The 23,979-nt window shown below is 35.3% G+C and overlaps 13 protein-coding genes across 13 annotated transcripts; 9 read left to right on the top strand and 4 right to left on the bottom strand. All coding sequences in view use genetic code 12, as the record gives it.

Annotated features, from left to right (window-relative positions):
* Positions 1–87: 87 nt before the first annotated feature.
* SPAPADRAFT_63014 (membrane insertase) lies at positions 88–1,724 on the top strand (the record flags this gene model as incomplete). The annotated part of the gene is made up of 1 exon (XM_007377059.1): positions 88–1,724. One exon carries the CDS (start codon positions 112–114, stop codon positions 1,078–1,080), a length of 969 nt encoding a protein of 322 aa, XP_007377121.1.
* SPAPADRAFT_141865 (uncharacterized protein) lies at positions 1,231–2,256 on the top strand (the record flags this gene model as incomplete). Its single annotated transcript, XM_007377058.1, has 1 exon — positions 1,231–2,256. The coding sequence occupies one exon, from the start codon at positions 1,231–1,233 to the stop codon at positions 2,254–2,256; it is 1,026 nt and encodes a 341-aa protein (XP_007377120.1).
* An 11-nt stretch (positions 2,257–2,267) lies between these two features.
* On the bottom strand, positions 2,268–4,877 carry SPAPADRAFT_142830 (glucose-induced degradation complex subunit; the record flags this gene model as incomplete). The annotated part of the gene is made up of 1 exon (XM_007377057.1): positions 2,268–4,877. One exon carries the CDS (start codon positions 4,875–4,877, stop codon positions 2,268–2,270), a length of 2,610 nt encoding a protein of 869 aa, XP_007377119.1.
* Positions 4,878–5,226: 349 nt separating this feature from the next.
* On the top strand, positions 5,227–6,039 carry SPAPADRAFT_52263 (serine/threonine protein kinase; the record flags this gene model as incomplete). The annotated part of the gene is made up of 1 exon (XM_007377056.1): positions 5,227–6,039. The coding sequence occupies one exon, from the start codon at positions 5,227–5,229 to the stop codon at positions 6,037–6,039; it is 813 nt and encodes a 270-aa protein (XP_007377118.1).
* Positions 6,040–6,309: 270 nt separating this feature from the next.
* Positions 6,310–6,855, top strand: SPAPADRAFT_56990 (uncharacterized protein; the record flags this gene model as incomplete). Its single annotated transcript, XM_007377055.1, has 1 exon — positions 6,310–6,855. The coding sequence occupies one exon, from the start codon at positions 6,310–6,312 to the stop codon at positions 6,853–6,855; it is 546 nt and encodes a 181-aa protein (XP_007377117.1).
* Positions 6,856–7,418: 563 nt separating this feature from the next.
* Positions 7,419–8,648, bottom strand: SPAPADRAFT_63010 (uncharacterized protein; the record flags this gene model as incomplete). The annotated part of the gene is made up of 1 exon (XM_007377054.1): positions 7,419–8,648. One exon carries the CDS (start codon positions 8,585–8,587, stop codon positions 8,036–8,038), a length of 552 nt encoding a protein of 183 aa, XP_007377116.1.
* A 1,182-nt stretch (positions 8,649–9,830) lies between these two features.
* Positions 9,831–10,340, top strand: SPAPADRAFT_63009 (uncharacterized protein; the record flags this gene model as incomplete). The annotated part of the gene is made up of 1 exon (XM_007377053.1): positions 9,831–10,340. A coding segment is annotated over one exon (287 nt), but the record flags the coding sequence as incomplete, so codon positions are not given.
* A 617-nt stretch (positions 10,341–10,957) lies between these two features.
* On the top strand, positions 10,958–11,587 carry SPAPADRAFT_52259 (uncharacterized protein; the record flags this gene model as incomplete). Its single annotated transcript, XM_007377052.1, has 1 exon — positions 10,958–11,587. The coding sequence occupies one exon, from the start codon at positions 10,958–10,960 to the stop codon at positions 11,585–11,587; it is 630 nt and encodes a 209-aa protein (XP_007377114.1).
* A 2,762-nt stretch (positions 11,588–14,349) lies between these two features.
* Positions 14,350–15,357, top strand: SPAPADRAFT_63007 (MARVEL domain-containing protein; the record flags this gene model as incomplete). Its single annotated transcript, XM_007377051.1, has 1 exon — positions 14,350–15,357. One exon carries the CDS (start codon positions 14,402–14,404, stop codon positions 15,131–15,133), a length of 732 nt encoding a protein of 243 aa, XP_007377113.1.
* Positions 15,358–16,320: 963 nt separating this feature from the next.
* SPAPADRAFT_63006 (uncharacterized protein) lies at positions 16,321–17,026 on the top strand (the record flags this gene model as incomplete). Its single annotated transcript, XM_007377050.1, has 1 exon — positions 16,321–17,026. A coding segment is annotated over one exon (289 nt), but the record flags the coding sequence as incomplete, so codon positions are not given.
* Positions 17,027–17,971: 945 nt separating this feature from the next.
* Positions 17,972–19,210, top strand: SPAPADRAFT_141979 (uncharacterized protein; the record flags this gene model as incomplete). Its single annotated transcript, XM_007377049.1, has 1 exon — positions 17,972–19,210. The coding sequence occupies one exon, from the start codon at positions 17,972–17,974 to the stop codon at positions 19,208–19,210; it is 1,239 nt and encodes a 412-aa protein (XP_007377111.1).
* A 39-nt stretch (positions 19,211–19,249) lies between these two features.
* SAH1 (adenosylhomocysteinase) lies at positions 19,250–20,936 on the bottom strand (the record flags this gene model as incomplete). Its single annotated transcript, XM_007377048.1, has 1 exon — positions 19,250–20,936. The coding sequence occupies one exon, from the start codon at positions 20,905–20,907 to the stop codon at positions 19,558–19,560; it is 1,350 nt and encodes a 449-aa protein (XP_007377110.1).
* A 261-nt stretch (positions 20,937–21,197) lies between these two features.
* On the bottom strand, positions 21,198–23,839 carry GLN3 (nitrogen-responsive transcriptional regulator; the record flags this gene model as incomplete). Its single annotated transcript, XM_007377047.1, has 3 exons — positions 21,198–21,516; positions 21,625–21,766; positions 21,803–23,839. The coding sequence occupies 3 exons, from the start codon at positions 23,373–23,375 to the stop codon at positions 21,228–21,230; spliced, it is 2,004 nt and encodes a 667-aa protein (XP_007377109.1).
* Positions 23,840–23,979: the final 140 nt, after the last annotated feature.

Genomic DNA, 23,979 nt, shown 5'->3' with positions numbered 1-23,979 from the left:
ATTTAAATCAAAACTCATGAAACCCGACTCACGTGACTCAATATATAAAAAATATGAAAAATTGTCAGATCGCAAAGAGAGAAGCACCAGTTTAGCAATAGAGTACAGCACATGTTTAGAAGCACTAGAATAGGGATATCTCTATCTCAAAGACGAATAGTACAGAGACGACAGTTTTCATTTGATTACCATGCGGTGATCGGTTCTATGACGGAAGCTGTTCAATTAGCCCATACCTATACTGGAATCCCATGGTGGGCACTAATACCCTTGACTACATTCACTCTCCGTTCAGTATGGACCATGCCATTGGCAGTCTTGCAAAGAAGACGAATTCAGAAGCAAAGTGAATTGAAACCAATTGTAAGTGCAACTACTCCCGTTGTGAAAATGAGCTTGGCCAAGAAAGCCCAGACAGCCAAAAGAGAAGCCGACAAGGATACCAGTATTATTTCACCTATACAATCCCCATTAGCTTCCATGACATACGAGCAAATATTAATCTTGAGTTCAAAGGAAACCAGAAAAAGACAAAAGGCATTATTCAAAAAACATAATGTGGAAATGTGGAAGAATTTTATCTTGCCAGCATTTCAAATCCCACTTTGGATTGCCATGTCGTTAACCATGCGTGATTTAAGTGGTTGGACCACTTGGGATAATGTCAAAAACAAAGCTCTTGATCCAACCTTATACGAGGAAGGATTATTATGGTTTCAAGATTTAAGTGTGGCCGACCCCATGCATGCATTCCCATTGTTACTCGGTGTAATAACGTTGTGTAATGTGGAATGGACCTTCAAGACCTTGGAACTTTCCAGACTTACACCAAGAAACAAACTTAGACCAACATTGACTTCGTCAATCTCAAATGTTGCCAGGATGTCCGTGGTGTTTATGATGGCTATTTCATTACACGCACCTGTGGCTCTAACGTTGTATTGGGTAAGCTCCCAGGTTTATTCCTTGATCCAGAATATTATTATGGACTTGACCATGCCAATTACATTCACGCCAGTCAAGAGATTGAATTGGCCAAAATCCAAGAGTGAAGATGCTGTTGATATTATGAAGAAGTAAACTTTTATATGTACATAGTAATACACTTGTTTATAGTACCACCAAAAATCGTGCAATTCCAGACAACCAAAATTGTCGCACCCATCATTCCCAGTTGACACCAACTTGAAAGCACAACAACCTGTTCTTTCTTACTACTACGTCGCTCCAATGTTTGATTTAAAACAGATTCGTAGAGCAAGTAACCAATTGTACTCTGACATAATAGCAGAGTTCTCAGAAACGCGTGGCAAATACGATAATGACAGCAAAACATTCCAAGAACTAAACCAATGGAGACTACAAGAACTACCAGAAACACTAGCACAAAGACTCGAAGATACCAAGTCAATCTGGTTGACTAAGGACGAATTGGTCTTGTTGATGGATTGGAAATTGGCCAACGGGAAATTCAGAGCAACCTTACCCAAATTGATTAGATCAAATGATGAACTGACTGTAGAAGCAGTAACAAAGCAAGGATTTCAAATATGGTTAACATTTAGGAGAACAACAGGAACTAATGACTTATGGGATGATTTTGCTTACAAAGGCATGATAAAGTCTTCATTCAAGAAGTTGTGCGAATTGAGAGGGGTAGGTCCAGCCACGGCCAGTTTGATTTTGAGTCTTATCCATAAAATAGACAAGAAATGGGCCCCACCATACTTTAGTGATGAAAGTTTCTTATATTATGTAAACCCTGAAGACAAGATAAAGTATACAGTCAAGGAATATCTCGATCTTTTCTTACCAGCTTTTCTTGTTTTACACGTTCAAGATTCTGATGTGTCCATGGATGAATTAGAACGTGGTGCTTGGGCTTTAAAGATGTATGAACTACACAAAGATGACACCTTGGCAAATGTTAAGCCAGCCGAAGAAGATGCCCCAGAAGCTAAAGCCATAGAAGAGAATGGAACAAAGAAAAGATCCAGAGGTCTGATTAAAAAAGAACTCGAATCAGAGGAAACAGAGATTACTGAACAGGAGGCCAAACCCAAAAGAGCAAGAGCTACCAAAGCCGCCTATAAAGCCGAAAGTTTGTCGAAAGCTCCAAAATCTACAAAAGCTGCCAGTACAAGAAATGCTAAAAAAGCTGCCAAAGCTGAAGGAATAGCAAAAGCTACAAAAGTCAAATCAAAAACTTCAATCAAATCAGAAGAACCCAAACCTAAACGTACAAGAAAAAAGTAAATATTCATTATCTATAAATCCATATGATCTTTCTCAAAATTAATCAACATAAACTTGTCATCATTATAGTTAAGACTCAACGTATTAATATTCTTATCCACATTTTCAAAAATGTTTTCCAAATTGCTAACTTTTTTGAATCCACCATGAACCAATATCTCACGGTTAATTTCACCCCACAATGAAACCAATTGCTTGTCAAATTCGTCAAGGATACGACAAACTTTAGGAAGGTTCAAAAGTGACTGGGTCAGCTCAACAAGTAATAATGACGAAATTTGGTTAACTTGGGCCAATTTCTCTTCACTCCTATACTCCTTAACCAATGTTTCTCGATACACGATCGCTTGCTGATACAACTCCAGCTCTTCAGATTCTTGTCCAACTTTATCGCTTTCAAATCTTGATTTCTTACATTCGATAAGCAATTTCACAATATGAATAAACTTGGCTAATTTAATATCAAATACCATTTGTGCCCCTCTAGCACTATCAATTATGCTTGGATATTCCTGTTCAAGGAATTTCAAAACTTCGTCAAACTGTTTATTCATGATATTCTTCTTAATAAGACTCCTGTTAACTGTGTGAGATTTCATTAATAAATCGTCGTCTCTTACTTTAGAATCTTGCTGTTCGGAATTGGGGTCAATCTCCAAGGAAAGTGATTTTAAATCAGAATCAAATGCTTTGAAAGTGTTGATATAACCTTCATGGTTCAAATATCCTTTAATTAGCTTATTCAACATTTGTGAATCTTCATTAATGTTTAATAACGATCTTTCAATTGAAGTGGAGGGTCTTGAAGAATCTGGATCCACGGTTTTGTTAGCTTGAATCTTATCCAACAACGACAAGTAAAGGAATTTCTGATTTTCCTGTTTGAAACTGTTAACATAATTGTTCATGTTCAATTTAAATTCCTTGAATCCGAAATTTGTCTTGATCTTTAATTTGGAAGGTTGCGATCCGGAAACAACTTCCAAATCATTGAGTTTAAAACCAATCATGGGGTAAATTGAATTATCTTTTCCTTCCAGGAATAGGTTATCATTCGAAGGATTGCTTGACACTAACTCATCATAAGTGATAACTCTTGTGAACACACCATTCAAAGTAATAAAGATAGATCTGTTAATGAAATTGACACCACAGCCAATGATATCAGTTTTATGAATTCGTTTCATATAATTCTCTTCAATCATTCTAGTTTTGAATGGGATTCCTAAGTCAATCTTGCCACAATCTAATTCATTTAAATTAGTGCCCCGATTCATGGCACTCATTCTCCGATTCATATTCAAAAGCTGACTCCGTTGAAGTGATTCTAAATTTTTGATTGAGTTGTAAAAATTGGAATCTTCAAAATTAACAGCAAAGCTTCCTTTAAATTCACCTGGTTTCGATCCTAAAAGTTCTTTAATTTCAGAGCTGGATCCAGTTGATGTGGTCATGGTGATATCATCCGAATCATTCAAGAATATATGCTCCTTGACCTTTTCTAAATCAAGAGGTGTGCCCTGAGTAACTGATGAGGCTGTGCTAGAAGTATCATCAAGGTTAAAATACCTTTTGGTAAAACCGGCACATAAATTAAGCGAAGAATCAGAATTCACAGAAGCATCACTCATGGAAATTATAGGTTTGAAATTAGTAGCTTCAGTAATTTCTTGAACAATTTCAATTTCATAGTAGAAAATACCACTTGATGAACAGATAGGCTTATCAGTGATAAAATTAAAGTATCTTGGCTTGGACAAATCCAAATCTTCAAATTGGTTAGATGTACCCTCCTTTGGTGTACTCAAGCAAATATAAGAATTCCCATTAGAATTATCAATTTCCATATTCAAAGTAGTTGACAAATAATTCAAGTATTTGTTAGGAATTAAAGGTGCCCAAGATATAGGTAAAGGATATTTAAAATAATCTTCATTATTGTTACCAAAATGAACAAAACTAGGTGGTAATTTAAACTTGTGATCAGACTTTAGCTTCATCAACGTAATCAATTCCCTCAATGACATATCCATATACTTCTTGTACTCTTTGTGAACTTGTGGCTCTCTCAAAGTGTTGAAGTTAACTTCGCCAACATTATGTGTCTTGAAAATGGATGGTTGATTCACAGCAGAACTATCGCCGCCCGCAGCAGTTGCTTCAAATAACGTTCCTCTATCCAAGTTGGGTTTATCAGTCTTTTCATGATCCGCATTCTCGTCATCTTCAATTAAACGATTCTTAAAAATTTCATAGAGTTCAAATATCCGATCGGAGTTGGCGGCCAACCGATTGAATTCCATGGGATTGGTGCCCAAGATGCCCAAGATCGCCAACTTGTATAACACTTTTTCCTTGATAATAGCATTCAAGTAAGGGTCAGGAGAGAATTGATTTGTTTGTTCTCGTTTGGGTTCGTGTTTTCTTTTGATGTTGTTGTGATGGTATGGAGAATCAGGGGTAATGACGTTAAGCAAGCTTAGTTGTTCGTTGTGTTGGGCCAACTGTTTCTGCAACTGGGATCCCATACATGTATTGAGAAGGTATGGAGGAATGATATATATAAGGGACGTTGATGGAGATGGTGATACAGGAGCATCAGACTTAGAAACAGGTGTCATGGGTGGCGAGTCAATATGTGGGGGGAGTGGAGCGGAGTTGATAAGGTGAAAAGGAAAAAGTACCTGTTTATATATTTTGTAAAGTGTAGAAATTGCTAATCAGATAATTTCCTTATGAGAAAGACAAACTGGGGAAACAGACTAGATGAAGGTTGTAAAAAAAATCGAAACTTGTTGTAGTAAAGGAAGGAGATTGGCAAATGGCCAAAAAAGCTGTGGACACAATGAAGCAGGCGCAGAAAAAAAAAGAGGAACCAGTCCCACCAAGCATCGAAAAATCAGACATCAAAAATAGCAGCGAGAAGAAGTTTACTCAAGCAAGCAGTGTACTTTGAAAAAGGAAAAAAAAATGACTGATCACCTAATTGCTGCCGTCCAAACGCATCTCCCTAATATAGATGTTAATATTATTTCTCAGGGAGCTGAAGCTTTGGTATTTGAAACAACTACTCATCCCTACAACCAAACTTCGGAAGATGCTTCCAAATACATCATCAAGTATAGACCACCAAAACCTTATAGACACCCCAAGATTGATGCAAGTATAACCAAAATTAGAACTGTGGGTGAAGCTAGAATTATGTACAAGTTGTCCAAATTAGGTATACCTGCACCTACTTTGATTCTGAGTGATTTCAACAACGGGATAGTATGGATGGAATACCTAGGCTACAATTTACCCAATGGCAATATAAGTTCGTTTAAGAATTGGTTATGGTTTTTGGAAGAAACAGCTAAAGCGCAACAGGATGAAGAAGGTGAAGACTTATCTCTTTGTGTAAGTGAAGAAGTTAAACTTGTATGCAACAAAGTGGGTGAATTGATTGGTAGAATCCATTTGAATGATGTAATACACGGTGATTTAACATCTTCAAACATCATACTTTTACCGGAAAATAACGAACCTGCATTAATCGATTTTGGACTTTCTTCAATCTCTGGGTTACCCGAAGACAAAGCAGTTGACTTGTATGTATTGGAAAGGGCCATTTTAAGTACCCATTCGGTGTTCTCTAACACATATAATACCTGGTTATTACAAGGGTACAAAGATATTCACCATTCAAAAGAATTTAAACAAGGAAGCAAGAAATATTCCGAAACTATAAAGAGATTAGAAGATGTAAGATTAAGAGGAAGAAAGAGAAGTATGTTAGGTTAATAGTGTCAACAGTTGTATACATAAAATATAATATTTTTTGATTTCTTCTCCATGATTATCAAAATTGGGAAACACCCATATTCGAAATGATATCATTCTGCAGCAATAGCAAAGAAGGAAGATAGCTTTAGCAATCAAGAGTTGACTAGAGAACAGTGCAGCCAAAACTGAAAAAAAAGAAAATTTTGAAGCAAATAAAGTTTCAATATATAAAGAAAAACATTTTGAAGTTTTAAGAAATCTCTTATTGTATACCCTCAGCCACTCACAATGATTCGTTCAATTCAATTATCAACAAAACGTCAACTTCAATTGCAATTACGTACACTCGCAACATATGCTTCCAACCCACAAATCTACATCCACAAGGTAAACCCATTGAACTACAAGTTTTCTCTCTCAAAATCTCCCGATGCAATTGAGATAGGATCATCACCTACTGCAGACCCCGAACCCTCAACATTCACAGACAATCCCAAGTTTAAAGAGCTCTTGAACTCGACAATATATTCAAAAATTCAAGATGACTTTACCTTTGTCATGGAAGCAGGTGTAAATGCGAATTCATTCATGCCAATTTATGATTTAAGAGAAACACCAAATTATGCAAGAGTACCTGCAACCGAAAACATATTTGGTTATGTACGGGTGGACTCCAAGGGGAAGATCGTTCCTGAATCCTTTCAAGCGAATGGTATGTATAGACTTATCAATGGAAGATGTGGATTATGTAAATTTTCAGATTTCTTGCACGAACAATTGCAAACACAATCAGAAATGCAGGTTGTGAAACAAAATGTTAATGCCAGTACATAATTTAGTATAAATGAATATAATATTAGATAATAGATACTATGAAGGGCAATATAGTCAAAAATATGATAATTATTGTAGAGAAAAAAAAAAAATCTGAAAAAAAATAAATGATTTCGCCCAGGATCGAACTGGGGACGTTCTGCGTGTTAAGCAGATGCCATAACCAACTAGACCACGAAACCATTTTATATTCTTTTTGTTCTATATCAGGTCTTCTCCTGATATGACGATAATGATCCAAAAAGGATATGTATGGTTTGGAAGATATAAATTATTATGGTCTGATATTATTGTTAAGATATTTATGGTTCAATATTGAAAGCTTAGAGTAAGCCTCTAGGAAGTCGTACGAGGTTATTCACGAAGCAAATGGTATGGAGGAATTGGTAATTGACCGTATGGTACGATTATAAGTTCCCAAACTAGGTAACAAACAAGGCTTTGAAGAGGCTGAATAGAAAGAGACTTCGAAGTCTCACGTTTCAAGGATTACGGAAAATGGCTCTATAAACAGCTAGTAATCGGCCGAAACTAGAATTGGAAGTTTATAATTAATTAGCTATAGAGACTTGAAATAGAGATAAATTACTAAGTTCCCAAAAAGGACCCAATTATAGAACATTTTTTGTGTTCTATAATCTGAGTCTGTTGGGGAATAACAGGTTAAATATAAGCCAATTACTTAACAAATAACAATATCAATTGGTTCAATCCTAAACCAAAGAAACTAAAATAAAACTTGACTAAAGAAAAAGATATACAAACCTAGAAAATAAGTTTCTGCGGATTTCAGTATTCTTATAGAGCATCCTGTCAATCCTTGAAACTAGAGATACGTAGCCCCTTAAACCAATAAGGCCATGCATCCTTACAAGACAGAATACTTCAAACTCCGTGACATCATTCAGTCACATACCAGTAGGTTATATTTCAAAGCTCTAAACCGATACATTTCATTATGAACAATGATGCATAAAGCGTACAGTACTCTATCCCGTAAATCGAGAGATAACTAAAACAATCCAACAATTCAAACCATAACATTAACTAATGTAAAACAATTCCACTTAATAAACCAACTTAGAGTCATATCATTGACTCTATTATGTTTCTAATCAGAGAAGCTCTGATATAGAACAAAATGTTCTATATCACTCTCTGCCCAGACTAATATCCTCCTCTAGATCGATTGCTCAGCTATTGACCAATCATTGGCAGTTTCAGTGATTTTGACGTAAGGCTCATTAAGTTTGTTCTTGTTAACCGGGTACGGTGTCTTGTAGTCACCACTTGTATCTTCTCCCAACTTGTAATTAAACTCAGTTTTTAATCTACTGATAGTCGACTTAGTCTTTTCATAATATTCATTAGCCTGCTTTCTCGCTTCATTAGCATCACCTGTGTTTAATAAAATATACCAGTATAAACAATACTTATTGTCGTCCTTGTTGTCATATCGATATTTTGCTAATTCTGTATCGTTCTCTACAACCGTAGAGAACCCAGTATCTTCCCAGTTGACATCTTTGTATGCACCTTCTTTACACCTACCAGGCTGATCAATTTTAACAGAAATGATCCTATACTCTGTTTTACTCAGAGTGTCTCTCTTTACTAGTTGATTCCTCGTCGCCCCTGTATTTGTATTTTGCGATAGCATAGCTGCCGACAAGGTAGCTTGCAAAGTACAAAACAATATACAGAGTGCGCTCGTATTTGCCCATAATAACATATTAGTTCTTCAGTGTATTTATTTATTCTTAAATTTATATTTTGTTTTATGTCTTTTTTTTTTGTTTTTGCCGTTGGTTTGGTTTTTTTAAACTCTATTTTAAATTTTAATTTCAGTTATAATTATTTATATTATTTTTTTTTCACAAGCGACAAGATAAAATAATAACTAAATTCATTAATACTGTATAGTTTATTCAAAGAAATTTTCGCAGTTGACTAAAACTACGAGAGAACAATTCAATCCATTCTAAGCCACTCGAGGCTTAGAACACATACATATATTCGCTTAATTAAATTTGTTTTAATCAAATTTTATCAATCATATCACGCGAAACCCCGTACTAAGTAATTTAAAAAGAACAATATAAATCTCTCACCAAATCTAATAGAACCTTGAGAAACGAAAATAACCGAAAGGCAAAATCTTGTCGCTTGAAATTTTCACGAGCAAAACTTCCAAAGTTTCTTCCACTTTACTTAGATATTTTAACTAAGCGTTGAAACCCCGCTTTTCTCCACAAGTGGAAACAATCATTGTTTATTCTCCCAAAGATCGAATTCTATACATAAAGCAAAATGATGATGGAAATCGTATATGTACCTAAAGGCTACTCTGAAGTCGACCTAATGGATGGCTGGTATACTATGGGATGATGAAAATACGCATGAATATAGTGAAGAAATATAAATTAAAAGACATATGATTGTTAATGATTTTCCATATAATGACTTAATCTATGTAAGACCCGAAAAGAGTGATCATGATAATGATGAAGGCGATGATGAAAACGATGTATTTAAGTTAAAACTAAGGGTGCATCGGGCAGGTACTAATTATAATAGGTATATCACCTTCAATTCTGTAGATGATTATTACCGTGGAGATGGCAGAGGTAAATTATTCGATTCCTTAGGATATGATGAATTGGATTACGATGGTTTGGGTTTTCTAACTCCAGAAAAACAAGATGAGCTTGATAAGGACAAGGTTTTAGTAATCTACACTTTTGAAAATGAAAAATTTGAAAATGAAAAATTTGACAATTGTAAAACTATTGAAGTTAGTTGTGAAGATGACATAGTGAATGACTATATCGATAATATTGAAAGTTATCTTCCAAACTATGCTGTTTTCAAAGAGGGCAAAATAGAAATCAGAAGATTTAGCGAAGAAGACTGTAAATTCATAAAAAAAGAAGAGTTAAAATGGGCCGACAAGAGCCCAATCGCCAACAAAGGTTATATGGTAGAGTTTACAATAAATGGGAATGTTACAAACTTTGAAGTCACCAAAGTGGAAGGATCCAATATTTTTGTTAAAGTTGAAACCATGGAAAATTTACTAGAATTTACAGAAGCTGATAATGAATACCGAAGCAATGCTGCATTTGAGAAGATTGGTGATAAATACAAGGTGTACAATTTATATGATCTTAAAGATACCTTTATTTCAGACAGCAAAATGAATATAATTTCCACCAAACATTTTGAATTTCTCAAAAATAACTGCTCAGCAGATACCAACTGAGTTAGACAATGAGAAAAACAATGCCAAATCCAAAATTTAAAACTTTCAAATAATATTACACATATTATTCCTTTATGATCCTAAAATTTCCAAGACTTAGTTGATAATTAAAATTGCAAGATCAATCTAAGCAAACCACAACAAATTTATTTGATATTATAGCTAGCATCTTTCACAGATGCAAGATGCACTTATTTTGTCAATATATTAGATATGCTGAAAATAAAATCAATTCTTCTCTGCTGACTGTACAACTTAATGCATTTAAATCTAAAGCAAGCTACATTTGCTATCTATGGATTCATAGTGATCATTTAGTAGTTAATGATTAACTGCCACTTCCTGTGCTTGTTCTGAAAATGTATCCCAACATTAGGAAGTCACACGAATGTTTCTAAGTTCCATTTTCATTTAAATATTAATTCTCGCAGAAACGGACAGGTTACTAGGTACTTATCCCCTACGGGTAATGGTCAGATAACTGCTAAAAAATATTATTGTGCCGAAAAAAAAAATAAATCTGGGGTATTGACGACAAAGTCTGGTGTTTCCAGTTCAGAAAAGACACCCAAGAACTTCTGACCCAGAGTCAGAATGAGTTCAACACTAAGGGAAAAGGAGCGTTATACCAAATATAATGCACCAAATGACTTGATTCAATTGGTAAATGATAGAAAACTTATCCCGAGGGAACCTGATGTGATTAGCATCCCGGTCCATCAGCTCACGAAAGACTTTGAACCTGTTGCAATCCTAAGAGCCATAGAAGCCGGAATTAAATATAAAAAGAAACAAGTTGATAAAAGATTTCAATATACTAATAAGGCTGACTATAAAAAAATGGAAAATTTTGCTTTTGGTTTACTGAAATTCTTAGATAAAAGATTAAGCATAAGCTATAAGTACAACAAGAGAGAAATATTAGTTCGAGAATCTTTGGGAAATATTGCACTCTTTTATACTCGTGGTACCTATAATTTAGTATTTTCTCCATTTGACGAAGAAACACAAAGATGTCCCAACTTTGAAAAGATCAAAGCTACATTTGTTGAAGTTTTGAATGATATAGTGTATAAGATTGATACCAGTACTTTCAGAATCAAAGCAGAGGAAAATGCATTGCCTTACTTCTTATTTTACTTTAAGACACCTCCAACCAAAGGGAATCTAACAGAAAGCCTCTTCAAAGATTATCTACACGAACAGGATGAAGTGATAGCATCTAGTATCTCTAAAGAAGTTGATATTGTTGATTCCAATGATAATCATATATCATCATACTTTGTGGTAAAATTAGTTAGCGAAGTTGCTCCACCCAAAACTAAACCAGGAAATTCTTTTGCAGGAACTTCAGTGAAAGCTTTGACTCATTTGCCAAAACGATACACACAACAACACAACACAGATTTGGAAAAGTACTGGATGTATGAAAATGGGGGACATCCACATAATATGGAACATATAGACTAGAGAATAAAAATAAAAGTTTTTTAAACACATGTTAATTCTACAAGTCGTATTCAAGTTAACATTCAAAGAAATAACCCTAAATATAATTCAATGTATCAAAACCAAAATGTAAAAGCATTGTTATCAATCTATCTTTGACCTCAAGAACTAGTGAAAACATGCTGGGCCAGATACTCTTGCCAACTTGAAAAGTTTTGGGTCTTGTTTTAAGCTCATAACAATTATTGCATCTATTTAAATTTGTTGCCGGAACCTCCTCCAAATTTAACAATGGAATAATAAATGAAAACAATATGTATTTTGCATTATTTGTTTGTTTAACATTCAATAATTGATTACATCAGTTGGAGGAATTGAGATTTATATTCAAATTCTCCCAGCAGATCTATGAATCAAGAATGAGATGTATAATCCTGATTTCCATGGACTAGATAATCTAGGAAAACAAAGGTGAAATATTACCAGCATAAAATTACCCTTGATCTATATTTATCGCCAGCGTATCCCAATGGTTGTTTCAAGAAATTATTAGATTACTCCAATATAATGTTCTATTGTCTCAATATAAATTTTTGAAATTAAACAATCAAATTTTCCTAGAAGTGGAAGATATGCAGCCAAATTAAAATTCAGCTTGTAGGATATGCTATATTGAAGAAAAAAACGTACTAGTTTCTTGCTTAATTACTTCAACTGGGCACAATTCATTCTGCTTAAAAAGTGGTCAGAAAAGATAATTAGATCATGCCAACTACACGAGCTATTTTCCTGTCATATTCACCAAGTCAGTCACTGAAGTCTAAGAATGTCTTCAAGGGTTTGGTTTTAAGTAGTGTTTGAGATAATGAAATGTAACCGGCAGACGGTGAGACCAGTCTTTACTACTTCGAAATGGACTATCTTAGATTTCACCCAACCTATAAATAGATATCAAGCCATACTTCAACTAAATAGGTAAGAGTAAATGTATTATTACGTAATCACCCTGGTTCTGATAAAAAGAAATTAAACATATCTGGAAAGATAAATGTGTAAAACCGTACCCAAAAATTTTTTTATCACTTATTTCAAAGGGAATACAGAACCAAAATTTAACACATACAATTAATCTCTAGTGTACAAAGTGGGAGCTATAGACATAATAGTTATGGAATTTCACCCTGAACATATTTGAAACCTGTTAAGTATAAAATTTGAACCCAGACATGCTTTCAAACAATAACTAGCCTAGCTCTCCGCAGCATATATTTTCTGGCAGATCAACTACATATGCATAGAACAATATGAAATAGCAATTATAAAGAAATAGGGATTTTAGTGCATAAAACCAGAAAAATAATAGGCCATTATCAGGTACACGCCTTTATGATATTGGTCACGTAAACATAGTCCAGTGGATTCACCTATGATACCCACAGATTTATTTTTATGTCAAATAAAAAAAAAAAGGATAGTAGTACGAGAAATCCCCCTAGGGTTAAGCCGCACAAGTGGGCACGTAAACACTATGAAACTGTAGGGGGTTTTTTTTTGTTGTGGAGGCTTATGTATATACGGTGAAATATAATGGATGTGACTGATCATTCAGCCCCCTCAGTATTTGTACATCTACCACCAATGAAGCTATTCAATTGGATGACCAATCATCCTTTGGTCCTTTTCTTAATAGGTAGGTTTAAAAGAGCCGAGACATGGTTTTGTGTCTGAAATAAGCAGTATTATAAATCCGTCGGAAATAATAAAAGAATTAGTATGTTTTTTTTCTTCTTGAGACCGTGGGTATTAACCATGAAAAAATAATCATAGTAACTATTTTCTGAGCTGCACAGAAAACAATAAAATAGTGGGCAGGGAGAGGGGCACACATCTATCACAAATGCTGATTAATCGGGGCAGAAAACAATAGGAAATTTTCGTACTCTTAGTCAAACTGTAATCCCCTCATGAAGAACTTCTGTCTGGTCATTTAATTTGTAAAAAAAAAAAAAACGGATTTCGGGTTTACATGAGTTAAATAATATTTTTTTTATTCGTAAGTCAGAAAGGAAAATGTCAGGGTTTGGGGTATTGAACTAGTGTAAAATCACATTTGAATACCTACCCATAAATCGTCAAACTACACTTCGTATTACATCGAGCTTCATTGACAAACGGATATTAATGAAAGGTGAAATTTGTTATAGAATCTGTTTTTCAAAAAGGCGGCTAGGATCGTATCGGCAATGAAATCCCCCCCGTACATAAGAACAAAAGATTAGCGACCAACAGAAAGAGAACTTTATTTACAAACAGGCTCTTCCATCTCTTGGCATCTATTCATAAAAGTTACAACCCTGCTATTATAACTTCAAGTTAATCACTCAATCCCAAGATAAGCCATGATAGGCTCAGTAGAGTACAAAGAGGTTTCTAACTAAAACTTCGAATAGTGAGTTCATTTAACATGGGTGTAAATTTAGACGCGGCTGTGCTACCGAAAAAGGTCAGCCCTGACAATATTTCTAAAAAATAGTTTATTTTTTAAGTGCGAGTTAAGCAGCAATGCATTTATTGTTTAAACAGATACTGGATCTTGTTTATACCAGACCCCCAACGCTAATTAAGAACCCAGTCAAACTTACAGGTTTTTATTTTTATTTTATTTTTTTTTCAATTCCTCAAGTACTTCTCCTAAATTCTTTGGCTTTCTATTTAAGGGGAGTTGGATTTCCTTTCCTTTAAGTTTTTGTTTTTGTTTGTTTTCTTTTCGTTTTCCTTACAATTTTTTTTTACAACCAAATCAATTGTAACAACAAAGTATTAATTAATCAATCAATGATTCTCAAAGAAATATTTACTTACTCTATCCGTGGTGCTGAGGGTCTATTTGCTCTTCTTGTACTTGGTCTTTCAGCTGGATATTTAGGTGTGTACGGTCATAATGTTGACAGAATTTCCTACACTCTAGTGGTTTCCATTTTGAACCTTATCTACTTTGGTTATATTGGAGGTGTGTTACCATTTGTTACTGAAGAAAGAGCACCATCCTTATCCATTTTGTTAAGTGAGGGTATTTTATCTATTTTCTATCTTGCTTCAATGGGTTCTATTGCTGATATGGTTTCTGGTGTGTCCTGTGATTTGGGAGATTATTATTTTGATGGCAATCAATATTATAGTAACCACAAGTATAAAACAACTTGTCACATTGCCAAAGCTTTAATTCCATTCACGTTATTTAATTGGTTGTTGTTTACTGCTAGTCTCCTTTTGTTCGTTTTCTACAGTTTCATTCCAGAAGTATCCACTTATGGATGGGGCCACATTATTCAATTAACAAAATACCATTTCGGTGCTATTTGGGCTAACTATGCTCAACCTCCTTTCAAAAAAGTTATTGGTGCTGAAGAAAAGGGTGTTGCAACTGGCGGAGAGGTTGCTCCTGCCGCTGCTGTTGTTGACGAAGAAGCTCAAATTGGTTCTAGCGATGAAGAGGCCAGAGAAAACAAGTATGCTGAAGCTACATCTACTGAAGGTGATGATCATCCAGTTAAACAACACACTTAGCCAAGTTGTTAGCGCGCCTATTGAATTTGCTTATTTTGATACCATTAAAGGCTAGTTCATGGCTACTGTTGTAATCTAATCTTGATTGTTGCTAACTTTTTTTTTTTTTTCGTTTCACCGAATTCGGGTTTTCGCGCATTGTTTTTATTTCCACCAGTATTATTATCGTATTTTATATATTTATGTCTTTGAAAGTTATACTTTAATGTTTAACATATAACCATAAATTACGTCACATTATGACACATAGGAGAAAAAGTTATACCTATAGAGTAAAACAAAAAAACCAAAAGAAAAAACGAAACAATTGGAAGATAACACCTTCAACTGGTTTCCTTACACTTGACTTCTAACAAAATGATCGGTCATACCGTAAAGGAAAACCGGGCGCAGTGGCAAGTGGTTCCATATCTCGTCTACCGTATTATATTATTATAATTATCCAAGATCAAATTCTAATGCAACATCATGCATGTGAAAACAGTGTATCCATGTTTCCATTGGATACAGTGATGTGGTTTTGTGGCATTGGCGTGTATGTACAACCACTAAAATTACAAAAATCAGGCGGGAAATTTGGTAGCACCAAATAGATAATAGGGCTTCCACCTAAATTTAATTTGTTTTAACTGTAAGACTGAACTTAAAGTAGTCACATATCACTACTTCCAGAATGTGGAGTACCCAAATTGGTTTGAATTCCCATGATATTCACCATTGTTGCCATCACACCTTCCATGTTAGCTTGAGAGACAGTACCAGAATCATCAAGGTCTTGCGCCTGCAATTGTCCTCTAAAAATAGATTTGGAATATGTATATTCCTGTAACAACTTAAATCGGATGATAAAAGAAGATTTAATATCATTTGCATCATAGTGGCAATGTCTATGAAATATTCATGATCGTGTTTACGAAAAGTAAACAACGTTTTATTTTTTCCCTGTACTTTAGTGAAGATTTTTATGCATGGCCGCCAAGATTTAGTGTAATCTTGCATAAGGTTTGTGCATTTAGGAAGATTAGATGCTCCGACCCTACAACCAATCTAAAATTGCAAAAGTGTTCATGAAAAGAAAAAAAAATAATTATAGCCCACCCAGTTAAGATATTTGAATATCATAACCAATATTCATAGCTTATATAAAAGGTGGGCCAATTCTGAGATTCTTTGCAATTTATAGAACCATTGATTAACTTTCATTCTCATTTACTAATATTGAACCTTATTCAACAATGAGATTATTAATCATCTATTTTATCAGTATTATTTCAGGAACCAAACTTTTCGAAAGGGATGATGACTGTATCGAAATCTGTACCAAGGCACATGCTCTTATTAAGCCATGTTATGATTTAGCCCATGACCACATTGAGTTCAGCAAATGCATCTGTGAAGACGAAAAATATAGGAAAGCACTTCAAGAATGTGCACAAAACTGTGCCGATGATACTGATTATGAATCTGAACAGGAAGATTATGAAGAATCATGTAGGGACTTTATGAAAAATTATTCTTCCTTAAAATCGCTTGTTGGCCAATTTTCCACTCCAACAAGCACCCATGGTACTACTAATTTAAAGTCAGCAACAACTGAGAAGGATACGTCTACAAGGGCAACAGCCAGTGGAAAGGATACCACTACAACAACCGAGAAGACAAGTTCTTTGACAACTCAATCCGAATCAAGCTCCAATTCTCAGGAAACCACTGAAAATAGTTCAACAAAGGGGTCAGCCGTTGGGTTAACTATTGACTCTTTGGTCTATTTGCTTGCATTTTGTTTGATTTAAATTTTTTCAAAATAAAATTATGTAATTTTTATCTTTTGTTTTAACAACCTCTTTTATGCGTTTACGTAGTTATTTAAGTAGTAAATAAAATGATTGTTTCACCTGAGAAAACATAGGATACGTAAGAGAGAAAAGGTGTTAATCTTAAAAAAAGAAAAGAATTTGACAATTCTTTGTTTTTTTATATTTTAAGTATGACAGAAAACCTGTGGGAATTCCAGTTATAAAGCTTGAAGGATTTCTGAAAGTAAACTAATTCTTAGTGGCTGCAAAAAAAAAGCTAAGATCGAGAAAAAAAAAGCTGACAGTAAAGTTTAGGAAATGCGCTGTCTTTATGATCTCTTTTTAGAGTTGAAAACCAAGATCTAGAAGGTATAATTAGCTGTCAGTAACATACCATTAGGTAGGACAACGATTGGTTTGTCCGTGTATTGGATTTCTTGTTCCCCGCAGAATTGAACACTTCTCATGGTTACGATGCATCATTACGATTAAGTATTACGGAATATCTTGATTTGTAGGACCCCCGTGGGTATAATTATTATGAAACAAGTATAAAATTTCAATCAAACAATAAAATAAAGCTTAGAATTCTTATTTGTTTAAGTAATGTAATGAAGTTACAATTGACAAGATCTCCTAGATCTAGTGGTTATATGGTGGCAGAATGAATTGTTTCCAATGAAGCCTCATTACACTTTCCAATTTTCTCTTACAATATAATTACAATATGTACTCTAAATTTGTAATAAGATAATTCCAGAACACCCCACATTTCCTAGTCATCTCCTTACTTACTACGGTCGTAGTGCGAATCTGGTGCTGGTTAATTACAGATTTTCTTTTTTTATTTTTTTTGCCTGCGTAACTGAAAACCACATTTCAAAATAACTTTTTCTATTGTTTGCCTTTGTGTTCCAACTGTGCCGTAATTACCATAGATAAGCTGGGGGCGTGCACTGAACACATTATGCTCAATATATAAACTCACACGTTGGTTCTTGAATTACACGAAAACCAACACCACATTCTTTATTATTATACTATGAGATCTACCTTAGTTACACTCGCGACTGCGTTAATTGTTGCTGCTGCCCTTGAAGAACCACAACAAGTTCTTTCCTCCGCCCCACAATGTCCAATCGACATCCCAATTTCATGTACCAACTCCACCCCAATCGTCAACAGTTGCTGCTTTGAAAGCCCTGGGGGAATGTTACTCCAAACCCAATTCTGGAACTATAACCCTGCATTTGGACCTGATGACGAATTCACCATTCATGGGTTATGGCCAGACAGATGTGATGGAACTTATGATCAGTTTTGTAGATCTGAGTTACAAGTTTCGGGAAGACAAATTAAAGATATTGTTGTTAACAAGTTCAAGGACCAGAAATTGTATGATGGGTTGAAAACCACTTGGAAGTCAAATAAAGGTGATGATGACGATATTAATTTCTGGGCTTATGAATTTAACAAACACGCCACTTGTTTATCAACTATTCTTCCTACCTGTTATGGTGCTTTCAAAGATGGCGAAAACGTCTATGATTATTTCTCAGTTGTTTATGAATTATTTGAAAACTTGCCAACTTACAAGTGGTTAGGTGATGCTGGTATTGTCCCATCCAACACCCAAACCTATACCAAGAAGCAAATTGCAGACGCATTGAGCTCTAAATTTGGCGAAGAAGTTTACTTCAACTGTGACCACAACCATGCTATCAACGAAATTCACTATTTCCACCATATCAGAGGTTCACTCTTGCAAAGAAACTTCATTCCTTTACCTGCCAAACCTATCACTCACGATAACAAAGCATGCCCCAACGAAGGTATAAAGTTCCCACCTAAGGGAAGCAGAGGTCCTCAACCAACCCATACTAGACCAGGTGAACCTGGTCCTGTCCCTACCGGAACTCCTTCTGCCGGATACATTAGACTTGAAGATCATGCTGGATGTCTTATTTCGAACGGGCATTGGTTTACTTCTGGAACTTGTGCAACGTATCATTTCATTGACCTTCAATATGGAGGAACAAGTATCAAGTCTACTAAGGGATATTGTGGATTCGATGATAAAGGTCAATTCACTTGTAATAGAAGTATTGATGGAAGCAAGTTCCATTTCCTGGTAAAGGAAGGTAATGTAGGTTACGGTGGTAAGTTTGATTGGTGTCTTAATAAAAAGGGAAGTACTGGTGAAGGTCCATACAAGCAAACACCAGTTATCTTAGCTGATGGCAAGTGTGAATCGTTCAAATTATACGTTGAAACTAGATAAAATACTACAGGATAGTTAAAAATGTTTTTTTTTTTTTTTAAAATCCGTTGAGGATAACCTTTATTATGTATAAGTTTATATAAATCTACCAGTTTGTATAAAGATAAAAAAAACAAGAATCAATTTGCTTTCCAAGTATGAAAAACCCCATTAGTAATAATAAACAAAAATAAAAAAAAACAGGAAAAAATGGAATCAATTTCCCTTTGTCCCTAAACCAAATCATTAAATGCAGTTGATGCAGTTTAAACTCATTAAGTCATAAAATTGTGTGAATAAAAAATGTGTAAAATACAGGGATAATAGAATAAAACAAACAGGCAGGTTTTCTTAAATATCAAGCACGCTTAATATCTGTAAATTTCAGCCTTGAATGGACCAGCTTCTGGAATACCCAAGTATTCAGCTTGAGTAGTGGTCAAAGTGGTCAACTTGGCCCCCAAGTGGTCCAAGTGACATCTGGCAACGGTTTCATCCAAAATCTTTGGCAATAAGTGGACACCAACATCGAATGGACCAGTCTTGGAGAATTCTGGGAATTGCTTTCTGAAATCTTCATCATTAGACTTGAATAAAGCAATTTGAGCCAAGACTTGGTTGGAGAAAGAACAAGACATGACGAAAGAAGAGTGACCGGTGGCACAACCCAAGTTAACTAATCTACCATCAGCTAATAAGATAACGTGACGACCGTTCTTCATCAAGTATCTGTCAACTTGAGGCTTGATGTTAACAACAGATTCAGCGTTAGCCTTTAACCAAGCAACATCAATTTCAATGTCGAAATGACCAATGTTACAAACGATGGCATCTTCTGGCATTTGTTCGAAATGCTTACCAACAATGATATCACGACAACCGGTGGTGGTAACAAAGATTTGACCAATAGAGGCAACTTCATCCATTGGAGCAACTTGGTAACCAGAAACAGCAGCTTGTAAAGCGTTAATTGGATCAATTTCAGTAACAATGACTCTAGCACCCATACCGTGTAAAGCCATAGCACAACCCTTACCGACATCACCGAAACCGGCAACAACAGCAACCTTACCGGCAATCATGACATCAGTGGCTCTCTTGATACCATCAACTAAAGATTCACGACAACCGTACAAGTTATCGAACTTGGACTTGGTAACGGAATCGTTAACATTGATAGCTGGAACCTTCAACTTACCGTCTCTCAAAGCCTTGTACAAGTGGTGGACACCAGTGGTGGTTTCTTCAGATAAACCGAAACAGTCTTCCAACATTTCTGGGTATTTTTCGTGGACCAAAGAGGTTAAATCACCACCGTCATCCAAAATCAAGTTCAACTTCTTGTTGTCCTTGAAGGCAAACAATTGTTGTTCAATACACCATTGGTATTCTTCTTCGGTTTCACCCTTCCAAGCGAAAACTGGAACACCAGCAGCAGCAATGGCAGCAGCAGCGTGATCTTGGGTGGAGAAAATGTTACAAGAAGACCAAGTAACTTCAGCACCTAAAGCAACCAAAGTTTCAATCAAAACAGCGGTTTGAATGGTCATGTGTAAACAACCAGCAATTCTGGCACCCTTCAATGGTTGAGATGGACCGTACTTCTTTCTGATGTACATTAAACCTGGCATTTCGTTTTCAGACAATTCAATGTCCTTTCTACCGAAGGCAGCTAAGGAGATATCGGCGACTTTGTAGTTAGTGGCTGGAGCAGACATTGTGTGATTTTCTTGATTAAAAGATATATAGAACAGGAAAAAGTAAATATAGAAAAATTTCCAAAGGGACTTTTTGTATGATTTTTATATACTGAAAAATTTTCGATCGTGTCTCAACAAAAAAACGGTTTTGTGTTACCAACGTGCCATTTCTTTTTTTGTTTTTTTTTGGCCCATCGTTTGTTTCTTTCACATGCAATTTTTTATACGACGTGTACGAGGTCACATGAGTTTAGTCATGTGGTTAAACTACCACATTAATAGTATGATGATTCTACCCTACTAGTTACTCATAACATTTCATTATATTTCTACATAATCTATATCTCAAACTTCAACCAATCCAAATCTTTATAATCATTGGTGCTGCCGTTAGAATTGCCATTTACTTGCGGCACCATATTCAAACTATGTTGTTGTTTTGGGGTGGGTATTAAAAATTCATTAGTTAAGCTCGTATAATTCTTGAAAAATTCATCATCGTCATTATCCAACATCCTTACTTCTTCTTCGTCAACTATGGTGTCCAACATAATCATTTCATCGTCTATACCTTCATGTAAGGAAATCGGCGGTTTGCTTGCTCGATACTCTTCTAATACTTGTTCTCTATGGGAAGGAGCTGATTGTGACTTGAATTGTTGTTGTTCGATAGGTGCTTGGAAGGAGAATTGTTGTTGAAACTGTTGTTGTTTGGTGGGTACTTGCTGCATGAACAATTGTTGATCGGAGGGGTATTGGTTTTTCGAAGAAGGTAACAAATCATTCACATTTGGTGTAGCAGGAACACTATTTGGTGTATCTGTAGCTTGATACTGATAAGAAGGACTTGAATTCAATGATCCTGGGGTTTCAACACCTACACTTGGCCCACTACCTCCTACTCCACATTCACCTTCAATTCCCAATTGGTTATTTTCCATAATTGTATTTGCTTGGTTCATCAATGTTGCGTGACTACTAGTTCTTGACAAACTGTTTGGTACTTGCTGATTAGCAGGGTTTTCAAAATAACTAGATTGAGGGAATCTTTGATTCAAGATATTTATATTGGAACTAGTCAATGAATTTGTAGGTGTAATCACGGCATTGGTTAATTTTCTTGTCATATTAGTCAACGAAGTTCTTCTATTCAATGTGGAGTTTTGGAATGATGAATTGCGTTTAAGGGAGTTGGAAAGGGATGAACTTGAAGAAGCAGCTCGATTCCTACTACTGAACGAGGAAGATATTGGGGTGGTGGCTTCATCAGCTGGTGTCATCATCGGCATTTGACTAGAAATATTTACTTCAGACTTCTTTCTCTTGAATGGTTGGTTAGAATTAATCGTGAATGGTGATGATGGTGAAAAAGCTTGTGAAGCTTGTGGAATTGGGATAGATTTCAAATTATTCCCACTTGGAGGTTTAGGTAAGATTAATACATTTTTATACCTTTGATTTGCCGAGATTGCCATACCAGTAGTTCCATAATTAGGTAAAGAAGAAGATGAATTGGTACTCACGGGTTTTGGTCGTATATTGGTAATTTCATTCTTGAATGATGCAGATATGTTGCTAGTACTAGGCAGTGCAGCAACGGCAATCTTTTGTGATGACGCTTGTGAAGTAGATTTTCGGGAATTTCTCTTTTTTATCACATCAGTCTTTAACGAAAGGGGACGAGTAGTTCCATGGAGTTTATAAAATAACCCACAGGCATTACAAAGAGTGTTTCCCTCGGCATCTTTTCTCCAAAGTGGAGTCTTCAAAGTTTTACAGTTGTAACATTCAGTTGGCTTTTGGTTTGCTGCAGCAGCGGCAGTGGCAGTAGCAGCAGCTGGAGGTTGTCCTGCAATTGGAGCAGATGATGAGATGGGTGTTGAAGCCGTGCTTGATGTTGGAGAAGTATTGGATTTTATCGGAGTTGGTTGAACTGACGGTCTGTTGTTCAACTTATTTAATGAAGAAGTCAAGTTTGACTTTGGTTTAATGAATGCATCATGTGTTATTTGTGGTTGTTGTTGTTGCCTAGTTGGAGCACCAGGTGAAGAATAGTCGGAGTTCGGAGTTTTGTATTCATTTCTTTGGGACGTGAAATTAGCAGTAGACATGGTGGTTGAAGTAGTGGCAATAGGTCTAGAAGCATTATTATGAATGTGATGATGATGACTATTATTCTTCAAATCTTCAATCGATAACGGTGATAGTAAATCCAAAATATTATCATGACCAGGCATGATCATATTGGGAGATGTAGATGTGTTATCACTATTTGTGGCATATAAATTATGGTTCATTTGAGCTTGGGAATTAACTTTCCTTACTTGTCTATTTTCAAATCGTGGTTGTAAATTTAATAGTTTCTTTGCTGAATGGAACAAGTCCGATATGGTCGGTCCTGCTTCAAAGTCCGATATGGTGTTATTGTTGTTAACGTCGGGATTCTGATGGGGTACCCCATTATTTTGAGGCGTAAATGAGGTCATGATGGTATACAGTATTTGTTGTTCGATGTTTGCTGGGTAGGATGGCAACTATTCAGGTAGATGTTTTGAATAAGGAGTGTAGCAACTAGACGAGTATGTAGGTATAAATATGCTTCTAAATGTATGTAATACAAGTCCGGGAATTTAGCCTATGTACAATCAAGTATGTCTCAGGCTTATAGATTGTTTCCTGTGATATATCTAAAGATTTGTTTCCCAGTTTCGACGATAGTGCCTTTGTGGTCAAATTCTTAATTAACTGACTCACACGGACCTTAGGAAAGAATTTTCTTTTTTTTTTCAGTTGTTTTTTTTTCTCTCTTTTGCTTTGTGGTGTTATTTGGCTTATGACGTTTTGGTATGAGTTGATGATGCCAGAAAAACGGTGCCAGTAGAAAGATAACAAGAAAATGTTTGAGCTGAAAATGAGTGTACTTAAAGTAAAACTATGAAAACCTGGCGATAATTGTGCTTTAAAAAACCCTAAAAAAAATTAAAAAAAAAAATTTTTGTATGCAGAAGTTTCAAACATAAGAAAAAAAAAAAAAGAACAAAATTTCTTAAAATTCAACTGTTACCCGGATCAAAATGCTTTGTGAATTGT

The sequence above is a fragment of the Spathaspora passalidarum genome, assembly GCF_000223485.1.
Source record: "Spathaspora passalidarum NRRL Y-27907 unplaced genomic scaffold SPAPAscaffold_6, whole genome shotgun sequence".
Classification (NCBI taxonomy): Eukaryota; Fungi; Ascomycota; class Pichiomycetes; order Serinales; family Debaryomycetaceae; genus Spathaspora; species Spathaspora passalidarum.
The sequence above is the reverse complement of the archived record's forward strand: the minus strand, read 5'-3'. Positions and strand labels throughout refer to the sequence as shown.